This window comes from Protopterus annectens, chromosome 2.part0, assembly GCF_019279795.1.
Source record: "Protopterus annectens isolate FY-2018-M chromosome 2.part0, PAN1.0, whole genome shotgun sequence".
NCBI lineage: Eukaryota > Metazoa > Chordata > Ceratodontiformes > Protopteridae > Protopterus > Protopterus annectens.
In genome coordinates, this window is record NC_056728.1 from 1,114,525,421 (window position 1) to 1,114,538,397 (window position 12,977).

General features: G+C 42.6%; 1 protein-coding gene across 2 annotated transcripts in view; it reads left to right on the forward strand.

The window, feature by feature from the left end:
- The window catches only part of SGMS2 (sphingomyelin synthase 2), a 784,514-nt gene that overhangs the window by 575,950 nt on the left and 195,587 nt on the right, over nt 1-12,977 (forward strand). For both annotated transcript variants that reach the window (XM_044061313.1, XM_044061314.1), the window contains one exon: nt 447-564. In XM_044061313.1, coding sequence (XP_043917248.1) covers nt 447-564 — 118 coding nt within the window. The remainder of the gene's footprint in view (nt 1-446; nt 565-12,977) is intronic.

Consider the following 12,977-nt stretch of genomic DNA (forward strand, 5'->3'; position numbering starts at 1 on the left):
ACAGAAGGCACCCCAGCCGAGGATCGAACCGGAGAGCCTCTTGCTGTGAGGTGGCAACACTAACCGCTGCACCACTGCTGCTGCCCCATTTTGAGTCTTAGAATGATGATTCTAATTGCTTGCAGTCTTGATCCCTGCTAGGGACTACATAAGTATGAGGACCTACAGGAGTGCCTCATAAACAGAGGAATGTTCACTCTTTTCACTTAGTCCTTTCCTACACCTAGATATCTGGCTTTAAAAGTAAGTAGGGGCATATGATGGTTCTGTTTCCTAAGTTACACAGTGTTTGTTACTAAATTATGGCCTTCTGTAACACAGAGAAGACCCTGCTGTATGATACATGCTGGTCACATTTGCAGCCTCTCTAGGAAAGTGGTTAATATTCTCTTAGTTATAAATGTTTAATACTTTTTAATTTATTTTCTGCTGTTATTTTTTCTTAGAGCAATAATTGGACGTCGGTTCTTCTTCATCATGGGCACATTGTACCTGTATCGATGCATTACCATGTATGTAACCACACTGCCAGTACCGGGGATGCATTTCAAGTGTGCTCCAAAGGTATTTTTTAACATTACCTATTTACTGTGTTAAGTAACAACATGTAATCTCATATTACTACAGTTAGGTGAAATTTAGGCTTGAAGTAGTTAATGATGAGAAATTCTGGGTGATGTACCCTCCTTTAGGAATTGTTCATTACTGACTTTTGCTCAAACTACATTGTGTAAGATTGCCTTATTTTATCATGATATGTGATCACATTACTGAAAATCTCCTGTCAGTGTTTACTTACATATCTTTCACGAATAAGTGCATTGTTTGCCTTTCCTGTCAGTCGGGGAGTGTATTTAGTCATTACAAGGGGCACAATTCCATCTTGGACATTGTGTGCTAATACTAAGGCATGCCTGATAATTGATGTGGTCATGTGATAACTACTTATGTAAACTAAATAAAGCACATATAATTCATTTTATAATTAGCAAAACAGCCCATCTCTCCTAGGCTCTTTGTTCTGTTGCCTGCTCAGAAGAGAAATGTAGCTATATGCATAGTAAAATCCTATATTTTGTATACAGCAGTGTTAAAATCATCTGGTTTATATAAAAAACGTCACAAGTAGTAGCTGCCAGGTGATTTTTCAATACATGGCAGAGCTGGAATTGGGGTATGCTTTTAGTTAGTGAGCCTAACAGCAAGTATGAGCAGAGAGGTTCATGCAGATGGCATGTTTGTTCTTACCCAGTATTTGGTGGGGAATTTCATCTTAACAGTTCCAGGTACCATACCCTTAGACTAACATCATTTGGAGGCTAAGATCATACTTTAAGGAGCCTTGTGCAGTGGGTGAAGTGCTAGGGTGCTTCTTTACAGTCTCAGGTTCTCATACTTAAGAGGGTTCAGCTCTTTCTCCCATTGTTACTATGTAAATTAGGGTTAGGGAAGCCTATATATGCCCCTGGTCCCCAGTACCAATTACCCCCCCCCCAACATACTATATTGACTCATTTATTCTCCCTTTTCTGTCATCTGTACTCACATCATCACCATGTGGGGGGGTCTCTCTTCAAGTAAGGAAGATGATGAGTGTTTCACCTACTATACGTATTGCCACTGTAGTAGGTGACATGAGTTGTGCCACATATGGCCGTCTTCTGCAGCTGGTGATGATGGTTACCTTTTTTGCTTTGTTCTCATGCTTACCTGTCTGCCCTTAATGCCATCTAATAACATGCTGTCTTCATGAAGGCTCAGCCTTCTTTGAATGCGCCTGGATTAAGCCTGCTAGTCTCCATCACAGGATACTTCACCCAGTACCATAGTTAGGGTGGGAAGAGAGGGGCAACTGCCCAAGGCGCAAAATGTTGGGGAGGCATGATCAGCTGATCCTGATCTCTCTTTAATGCATTACTGACTTTTAAAAGCTGGTACTGCATTTGCAGTCAACCTGAGCACTGTAGCACTCCTTGTGTAGTCTAAACTGTAGCAGTTTGCTACAGCTTCAAAATAAAAAAAAACTGTTTATCCACCCTTTCCACTGATATCCAGGGTACTTCTGAGGATTCAGTAGAATCCCCCAAAGTCTTTGTGGTGACTCCCTTTCTGGCCCAGGCAACAGTGGTTCTCCCTTCTTTTGTAAGTGACCAGGAACAATTGACACAAGCTTCCTCACAGAATGGAGCTACTCACACAGGATCAGGGGTGTTTAATACACCCTGTCCCCAGTCAGCTTCAACTAACTGACTGGATGATGAGCTCTTATTTTCCTTTAGGCACTTGTTTATTGAGGACATGTAACAGGTATTAACAGAGGCAAGAAAGCCTGCTGCTAGAAAATCATTTATTAGCAAATGGAAAAGGTTTTCTGGTTGATGTCAATAACATAAACAGCACCCATTCAGGGCTAGTTGTTCTCTGGGTTTGCAATATTTATGTGAGTTACTTTCCTATGGCCTTTCTTACTCTTCAGTCAAAGTTAATTTATTGGCCATTTCAGCATGTCAGCCCATGGAGCCCTTTCAAGGCTTTCTCATGTCAAAATGTTTTTGAAAGGTGTACTTAAGAGGCCTTCAAGAAAACGAGTGGCCCCTTTTTGGGATCTTAATTTTGTGTTAGAACGCCAACGTGTGATATTTGAACTAGTTACAAAGAAATCTGTTTTACTAATTGCTCTGACCTTTGCAAGAAGAGTGTCTGACTTGCAAGCTGTTATGGTGAATCAGCTCTATCTCATTTTCCACAAAGGCAGGATTTTGGAAAACTAATCTTTCTTTCTTTTATGCCTAAAGTGGCATCTGAGTTTACTTTAATCCAAACAATCCATTCCCCCATTTTCTTTACTGATCTTAAAAATGAAGAAGAAAAGATATTCCATACCTTAGATGTCCACTGGCAGCTCGTGTTCTGTCTTGACAAAACTAAATCTTTTGGATCTTTGGATCTACTGTTCTGTTCTTTTGAAGATAAGAAGAAAGGACAACCTGTGTCAAAACAGGCAATTTCCAAATGATTATCTAAGGGTATTACCAAATTTTTTTTTTTTTTTTTTTAGACTCGGCACAACAAAATTTTTCTTAGAAGGGTCAAAGTCCATTCTACCAGGGCATTGGTTTTATCTATGTCTTTTTGTAAAGGATTGGATTCAAGAATTCCAGAAGCTGTAACTTGGTCATCCGAACATAGTTTTACAAAGCAGAATAAGCTTGATTCCTTTACTGTCTAGATCAGGCTTTGCAAGGACCATTATTCAGGGGCTCCTGGACTCTTCTCCTTCCACCTCCCAAGTGTTGTAAGCTAGGGGTAATTTATCCATACAGATAAGGCTATTGCAGCATTGATCAATATGATGAACATAGTACAGATGTGTTAAGTAAACTTACCATAACAGTAGATGTTCAGATTATCACTGCTGCAGTCCATCACTCCATCCCCTTATTTTTTGTGTGATGTTCATGACAGGGTGCAGTTGTTTATTTTTTCTTCTTCCCAGCATTGTCCTTTCAGGGCTCAGTCTCCCTTTCTCAGTTGGCAAGAAAGCTTTGAAGAGCTTTATGCCCAAATGTGTCTTTTAGTCAGCTTAGCTTGAGCTGCCTTATAGTTTGGGCTCGTGGAAGGTGTCCTGAAGCTTTGGAGGCTGGCAGTTATTTTATCCTTGGCAGGATATATCCCATTAACTAAGGCTAGTACATCAGTGATCATTTGAACATCTTCTGTTATGACAAGATTACTTTCACAACTGTACTTTATGTATTTTTGAGAGAGGATTAGTCTGTTCCATGTTCCATTACTAAGGTGCAACTTAGTGCTAGTTTTGACTTTCATAAAGATTCTGACTTTTTATCACTAGCATCTTTGAAAGAATATAAAGCCTTTTTAGAGACATTTCTGTACTTGATGGCTTGTCAGTGATCCTGTTCCTCCATAGGATTTGTACATTGTTTTGTAAAATAAATGACTCTTCCTCACTTTGAAATAGATGTTGTTACAGAACTGAAATATTTATCACAGAATGTTCTCTTTCTACTGGCTATTACTTCAACTTAAAACATTTCTGGGATGCAAGTGTTGTGTGTTCATTCTCCATACTTAATTTTTTATAAAGATAGAATGTCTTTGCAAACTAATCAGTCATTTCTACATAAGTCAGATGCTCTGACAAACCTCAAGTCAGTAATCCTATCTGTATTCTTTCTTAATTAACAGAGGGTGCTATTTTACTTTGTATGGATTGTGACGCCAGTGCACTGCCCCAGTAATCAAGGACCCTCAATCCTCACCACTAACACCAGTGGGGGGCATCCACATTAGGAAGGATAACAAATACACACAGAGCAAAGTACAATTTCCCTTAAGAGTACACAGAGATCATAGTCAGTCTGGAGCTGGTTCCTCCCTTTCTCTCCAGATCCCCAATAAGACTCCCCACTGGCACAGCTATAGGGTACAGGTCTCAGCCGAGTGGTCAAGCTAAAACCTCCAGCACCCTCTCTGTCCAGTGCTTCGTGTCTGTGCCCAAGTAGCTAACACACACACACACACACACACACACACACACACACACACACACACACACACACACACACACACACACACACACACACACTCTTTAAGATATGAGTTATATACAAACACGCAGACACTCCTGGGGAAGGCTGGCACAGGTTCTCCAGCTATGCCCCTTCTTGCCAGACTATAAGGTAGTAATCACCACCAACAACCACTAATATCAGCTACTAATAAGGCCCTTACCAAGGGGTGTACAATTATTACTGTGCAATATTATTATCCCAAATGGTATGTGTGACCAGAACTTTTTAAGGCTTATTGGAGTGGCTTGGCCAGTATCATTATATACATGTAATGTACTCTAGAGCTTAAATTATCTCCACACAAAACAGCCACAGTTGAAAGGTTTAAAAATATTTAACAATAAATAATAAAAATACAAGACAATACTTCTTACAACAAAGTGCTAGTCAAGAGTTCAGAGATCACAGGGAAATGCTTAAAGTAATCAGTAGAATAGTTCTGACATCAGTACAGAAAACAACTAGTCTAATCTTCCTATTTCCTAGCTATTTCTAAGAGAGACACTAAAGTCTAAGATCCTACTTACATACAGACACAAACAGAGTGCTGGTGAGTTGGATGTTCTTAAGACAAAACCAAAAAGCTCTCTCTCTGAGAAAATCCTTTAAATTGATAATCATCCTGCTGAATCATTTTAAATGACATCATTCTTAACAATTCTCTGTTTTCCCAGGCTAACAGAAACTGTACATTAACATTTCTTAGAAAGCTTGCACCTAGTCAGGAAACTACAGCAGTTAAAGACATCATATGTGTAAAAATCTAGCAATTAACTCTATTCTCAAAACAATAGGAAGAATTCCTTCATCCAGACATCTTGGCTCCGAGTTTTGAGATCAAACAATTATACAGTGCTTGACTTATCATCTTTCCTCCAGCAGAGTGCAATGTGGTTACATTTTTGCAGTTCAACCTCAAATACAGTCTTTTCACGTTTAAGAGAACAAGCCTGTGGCTTGTATTAATATTTACAAATGACAGAATTATCTACAAAATTTTAAATAGCTAGGCTGGCAGCCTTCACATATCTTCCCCCCTAGAGAACTCAAGCTAGTTTTTCAAATGACCCTTGAGAAACGTTGCTTGAGAGGGTTACGGGAGTATACCTTACCCCATTCTCTGTCTTGAGAGCCCATCTGCGTTGGCATTGCTACTCCCATTGTGGTGCTGGACTGACATATCGTATGCTTGTAGCCCTAGGCTTCATCTTAGCAACTTGGAATTTTGCTGGCTGGCTCTGTATAACCATGTTAGGGGATTGTGAACTGTCACTACAGTGAATTTGTTTCCATTCAGATAAGGCTGAAGTTTCTGCAGTGCCCACACTATGGCTAGACATTCCTTTTCTACAGATGTATAGCATTCCTCCCTAGGTTGGAGCCTATAACTGAGATAAACCACTGGGTGCTCTCCTCTCTCTGACGAAATCTGGCTAAGTACAGCCCCCACCCCAGTGTTTGAAGCATCCACCTGCACAATAAATTATTTGCTGTAATCTGGACTGGCTAACATAGGGCGTCCTCCCAAAGCTTGTTTAAGCTTCTGGATTGCCTGCTCACATGCTGTGGTCCACACTACCTTATTTGACCTGAAGTTCTTCGTGTTTCACTGTTGCAGTCATTATATCTGGTTAATCCTGCTGGCAGGTTGCCCTCAGTCAGCTGGAATTCCAAAGTCTTGGGTCCTGCATCGGCTGCTGTTGCCCCTTCCCTGATGTCAGGTTGTCAGGGGTATAAAAGAAGCAGCTGACGTCATTTTCTTCAGTCTTTCTTGCCGCGCAGTGCCCGAAGCAGAAGCAGTTCGCAAGTGCCAGTCGGCCGACTCCTAAGATTTTTGTGTTCGAGTTTCAGATCCAGAGTCTTCAATAAAGCTAAGTACCCCATTGGGGAAACTTTTTTCTTGCTCCAGACCGATATCAGAAAAAGTAAATAATTGTATTTCTTGTGGAAAGCAAATACCTCATAAGGACTTTCATTCTTACTGTATTCCTTGCCTAGGACCTGATCACAGCGTTTCTGATTGCCGGTTTTGTGCTAGATTTAACCAACGCACTATTAAGCGTCGGTATGATTTTGCTTTAAACTATTTTGGATGCCGGTTTAATTATCCAGAAATGTCGTCAGATAGCCATCCGACTACCGGAGTTCACAAAAAACGCAAAGAAAAGGAGAGAGATAAACAACCGAGACCCAAAACCGACGACGAAGCTTCTCCTAATCCATTCGCTGGTTCACCGGTTCTCAGTGAGGTGCTTTTGCAGCCCCTGACGACCGCTACTTTAGAGTCGCAGGCTGCTAACGACTCCCACATGGAGTCAGCCATGCCACTGGAAACGCAAGGTATTGGAGCCTCGGATACTATTCCTTCAGATGGGTCTGGAGCCGCTGAGCAGGCACCGGCTTTTGAGGGTGTATTCAGACCTAAATATTTTTACATTAAACCGACTTTTGCTTCAAAGGCAAAGACTAAAGCACCTTCTAAAGCAAAGAAACAAACTCAAGAGCCACGTGGACAGGTCTCTATGCTCAAAAAACAGATGCTCAAAATGGCCAAAGACTTGATTATCTTGATCAGGGGTTCCCATCCCCCTCCTGATAAGAGGCCTAGGCAAGAGACTGACTATGAATCTTTAGATCATCTTTCTGTTTCTTCTGATTCCTCTTCTGATCAGGAATATTCTCTTCCCCCGTATGAGGATTCTGATGCTGAAGAATCTATACCTTCAGCTTCTCCTCCAGAGGACTATTCTTTTGGGGAAACCTTGCATACCATGAGGGAGCATTTCCACTGGGAGAGCCAAGATTTTTCAGAATCTAAAAAGAGGCTCAGGGATTTCCTTTTACTACCTCAACACAGGCCACTAGCCATTCCACCTGTGTTAGACATTGTAGATGATGTGTTTTCGGAGTCTAGTCTTACCCCTGACTCCTTACCTCCAGCTCCTGTTAAGCCTGACAGATGCTACAGGGTTTCTGACTCTCATAAACTCCTTTTTAAAAACTCTGCTGCAGACCCAGAAACTATTTCACAGGGTCCCAAAGGAGTTAAGGCTTCCACTGCAAAAACCCTAGCCCCTCTGACAGAGATTCTAGGGCACTGGATAGATGGGGAAAAAAGGTTTTCACTACATTACAAATGACAGAATTATCTACAAAATTCTAAATAGCTAGGCTGGCAGCCTTCACATATCTTCCCCCCTAGAGAACTCAAGCTAGATTTTCAAATGATCCTTGAGAAACGTTGCTTGAGAGGGTTACGGGAGCATACCTTACCCCATTCTCTGTCTTGAGAGCCCATCTGCGTTGGCATTGCTACTCCCATTGTGGTGCTGGACTGGCATATCGTATGCTTGTAGCCCTAGGCTTCATATTAGCAACTTGGAATTTTGCTGGCTGGCTCTGTATAACCATGTTAGGGGATTGTGAACTGTCACTACAGTGAATTTGTTTCCATTCAGATAAGGCTGAAGTTTCTGCAGTGCCCACACTATGGCTAGACATTCCTTTTCTACAGATGTATAGCATTCCTCCCTGGGTTGGAGCCTATAACTGAGATAAACCCCTGGGTGCTCTCCTCCCTCTGAGGAAATCTGGCTAAGTACAGCCCCCACCCCAGTGTTTGAAGCATCCACCTGCACAATAAATTATTTGCTGTAATCTGGACTGGCTAACATAGGGGGTCCTCCCAAAGCTTCTTTAAGCTTCTGGATTGCCTGCTCACATGCTGTGGTCCACACTACCTTATTTGGCCTGATGTTCTTCGTGTTTCACTGTTGCAGTCATTACATTTGGGTAATCCTGCTGGCAGGTTGCCCTCAGTCAGCTGGAATTCCAAAGTCTTGGGTCCTGCATCGGCTGCTGTTGCCCCTTCCCTGATGTCAGGTCGTCAGGGGTATAAAAGAAGCAGCTGACGTCATTTTCTTCAGTCTTTCTTGCCGCGCGGTGCCCGAAGCAGAAGCAGTTCGCAAGTGCCGGTCGGCCGACTCCTAAGATTTTTGTGTTCGAGTTTCAGATCCAAAGTCTTCAATAAAGCTAAGTACCCCATTGGGGAAACTTTTTTCTTGCTCCAGACCGATGTCAGAAAAAGTAAATAATTGTATTTCTTGTGGAAAGCAAATACCTCATAAGGACTTTCATTCTTACAGTATTCCTTGCCTAGGCCCTGATCACAGCGTTTCTGATTGCCGGTTTTGTGCTAGATTTAACCAACGCACTATTAAGCGTCGGTATGATTTTGCTTTAAACTATTTTGGATGCCGGTTTAATTATCCAGAAATGTCGTCAGATAGCCATCCGACTACCGAAGTTCACAAAAAACGCAAAGAAAAGGAGAGAGATAAACAACCGAGACCCAAAACCGACGACGAAGCTTCTCCTAATCCATTCGCTGGTTCACCGGTTCTCAGTGATGTGCTTTTGCAGCCCCTGACGACCGCTACTTTAGAGTCACAGGCTGCTAACGACTCCCACATGGAGTCAGCCATGCCACTGGAAACGCAAGGTATTGGAGCCTCGGATACTATTCCTTCAGATGGGTCTGGAGCTGCTGAGCAGGCACCGGCTTTTGAGGGTGTATTCAGACCTAAACATTTTTACATTAAACCGACTTCAGCTTCAAAGGCAAAGACTAAAGCACCTTCTAAAGCAAAGAAACAAACTCAAGAGCCACGTGGACAGGTCTCTATGCCCAAAAAACAGATGCTCAAAATGGCCAAAGACTTGATTATCTTGATCAGGGGTTCCCATCCCCCTCCTGATAAGAGGCCTAGGCAAGAGACTGACTATGAATCTTCAGATCATCTTTCTATTTCTTCTGATTCCTCTTCTGATCAGGAATATTCTCTTCCCCCGTATGAGGATTCTGATGCTGAAGAATCTATACCTTCAGCTTCTCCTCCAGAGGACTATTCTTTTGGGGAAACCTTGCATACCATGAGGGAGCATTTCCACTGGGAGAGCCAAGATTTTTCAGAATCTAAAAAGAGGCTCAGGGATTTCCTTTTACTACCTCAACACAGGCCACTAGCCATTCCACCTGTATTAGACATTGTAGATGATGTGTTTTCAGAGTCTAGTCTTACCCCTGACTCCTTACCTCCAGCTCCTGTTAAGCCTGACAGATACTACAGGGTTTCTGACTCTCATAAACTCCTTTTTAAAAACTCTGCTGCAGACCCAGAAACTATTTCACAGGGTCCCAAAGGAGTTAAGGCTTCCACTGCAAAAACCCTAGCCCCTCTGACAGAGATTCTAGGGCACTGGATAGATGGGGAAAAAAGGTTTACACATCTGCTTCCTTGGCTATAAGGGCCTTAAACTGTCAGTTTCATATGCTCAAATAGCAACATGTCATGGCATTGCTTAAATAGAAAATGTTGTTAAACTCTGAATGTGCAGAAAACAAGGAAATGCAGGATTTATTGCATGCAGATGAACAAGTTGGAAAGCATACTTTGCAATGTGGTTTTGGAGGCCTCCTGCAGGGCCGCAGTTACGGGTTCTATAATTAGGAGGCATGCTTGATTAAAGAAACAAAATCTGCCTGATCATGTCAAAGTTAAATTATTAGATGCACCTTTACAGCATGATACTTTGTTTGGTGTTAAGGCAGAAGAGGTGTTAAAGAAAATGGAGGACAAAGCTAAATCTATGCAAACTGTCAAAGATTTTTTTACAAGTACAGCCACCTAGGTTTAGTAGACACTGGCCTACAAAGAACTGGTCCTTTCCTGTGTCAGACAGACCTCAAAGGGCAGATCCAGACACCCTAGAGGCAGATCCCAGGTGCAAGGTTCATACAGATCAAAGCAATGGGGTGCTTCTACCTCCAAAGTTGGAGAAGACAAATCACAACCATACAGGAAACAGTCCCAATGACGTCCCCCTGCCTGCCCCAAGCACTTATCTCCTGACAGCACCCTTAGGGGGGAAATTAGCATTTTTTTCTCAAAATTGGCACATTATAACCCAGGACAAGTGGGTTCTAAATATCGTGTCACAAGGCTACAAGTTCCATTTCCATACCCTGCCAAATGCAAACGGCTGGCCAGATCTGCCAAAAAATCAATGGGCAGAGGTACAGAAGCAAGTCTCATCCCTCATGGACATGGGGGGCCATTCAACAAGTACCAGAGCAAGAGCAGGGGCAAGGATTTTACTCACGACTGTTCTTGGTACCCAGAAAGGACAAGGCCTGGAGACCAATACTGGACCTATCTATTCTGAACGCATTCTTGGATATACCAAAATTCAGGATGTTGACTTTGCAGCAGCTTCTGCCCAATGCAGGGCAAGAACGCTTGGCTTGTGACTCTAGATCTAAAAGAGGCATACCTGCATGTCCCAATCAGACAGTTATGCAGAAGATACCTCAAATTCAAGGCTGGCTCAATACATTACCAATTCTCTGCACTGCCCTTTGGCTTATCTACTGTGCCCAGGGTCTTTACAAAGTGCCTGGCACCAGTAATTGCATTCTGCAGACAAAGAGGAATACAAATATATCCTTACTTGGACGACTGTCTAATTCAAGCAGAGAACAAGGACATTCTTCTATAGCATCTGGCGTTTGTGAAAAGACTTCTAACATGCTTTGATCCAGTCAACGAAAAGAAATCAAAACTAGTACCCTCTCAAGAGATAATATTCCTGTGTGTAAGCTTAAATACACCTGCCCAGATGGCTTATCTCATGCCAGACAAAGGCAACTGACTACTTATTACAAAATGTTGGCAACAAAGGCCCAGTTATCTGCAAGAAAAAATCTGCAGGCCTTGGGCTTCATGGCATCATGCATCCTACTAATTCCATATGCAAGACTGCATATGAGGAAACTTCAATAGTACCTAAAAAGGGTTTGGACTCAACATTGCCACAGCCTGGAAGCAATGATTACTCTCATTCCCTGCCTGCAACAGGAGTTTTGATGGTGGGCAAAGGCTTGTCACCAAAACAAGGGACAGCCATTCACATTACCCCCAGCCAGGCAGACCCTAACAACGGATGCATCAGATTATGCCTGGGGGGCCCACATGGCAGGAAGATGCATTCAGGGCACATGGTCCTAAAACCAAATGCATCTACATATCAATCAAAAAGAGATGCTAGCTGTTCAAAATGTCCTGAGAGCCTTCAAGGACCTACTTCATCTGGGACAACTACTAATAGAGACAGACAACACCACGGTCATGTGGTATATAAACAAGCAGGGGGGCACACATTCTTACCCCCTTTGCAGACTAGCCATGACTTTGTGGGACACAGCATTGACTTACCAAGTACATCTGCAGGCACAATTCCTGCCAGGAAGGAAAAATACTCTGGCAGACAAACTAAGCAGAAACCTCATGGATCCCCACGAGTGGCAGCTGGATCCACAAGTCTTCAGCATGATAACAAGGAAATGAAGATGCCCGGACATAGATCTATTTGCCTCCCCTCACAACTACCAACTAAAAAGATTCTGCACAAGGACTTATCACAGACAAGCATGGAAAGTGGACGCCCTATCTTTCAGCTGTAAAAACCTATCAGTATATGCCTTTCCCCCACTGCCTCTCCTCCCCAAGGTACTCCTAAAGGTTAGACAGGAGAAGCCAAAGATGATACTGATTGCCCCAGATTGGCCCCACCAGTACTGGTATCCAGTCCTAAGGAACTTGTCTCAATGCCCAGCTTGGACCTTACCTCAAAAATCTCATCTACTGTCCCAGCAAAACAATCACATCCTGCACAGCCAGCTCAGGATTTTAAACCTGGCAGCATGGCAGATAATGTAGTCATACAAAACACACCTCTCAGTAAAGCTGTGATGGATGTCATTTTGGAAGCCAGAAGGCCTAGTACTAGAAAATCTTATGCTGGAAAATGGAAGAGATTATGTGCTTGGAACCAGGCACAAGGAATTGATACAGCTGTGCCAAATATTCCTCAGATTTTGCAATACTTAACTGAGATGCTGGACAAATGCCCATCTTTTTCATCTATTAAAACTCATGCCTCTGCCATTTCGGCTCATTACAATACAGAGCCACCAATCTTTTCTAATCCCTTATTAAAGCAATACCTCAGAGGCGCCAAAATTTAAGGCCTCAAAGGAGATCACCAATGCCTGCATGGGACCTCAACTATGTCTTGGAAAAACTCACCCTGCTCCCTTTGAGTCAGCTGCTACTGCTGATATAAAGTCTTTATCTTGGAAAATAGCTTTGCTCCTAGCAATAACTTCTGCAAGATGAGTTTCAGAGCTACAGGCACTCATGGCTGTGGAACCTTTTATCATTTTTTATCCAGACTGGGTCTCTCTGAGAACAAACCCAACATTTATGCCTAAGGTGGTGTCCAGTGTGGCTCTTAACCAAATTATTCATCTGCCAACTTTTT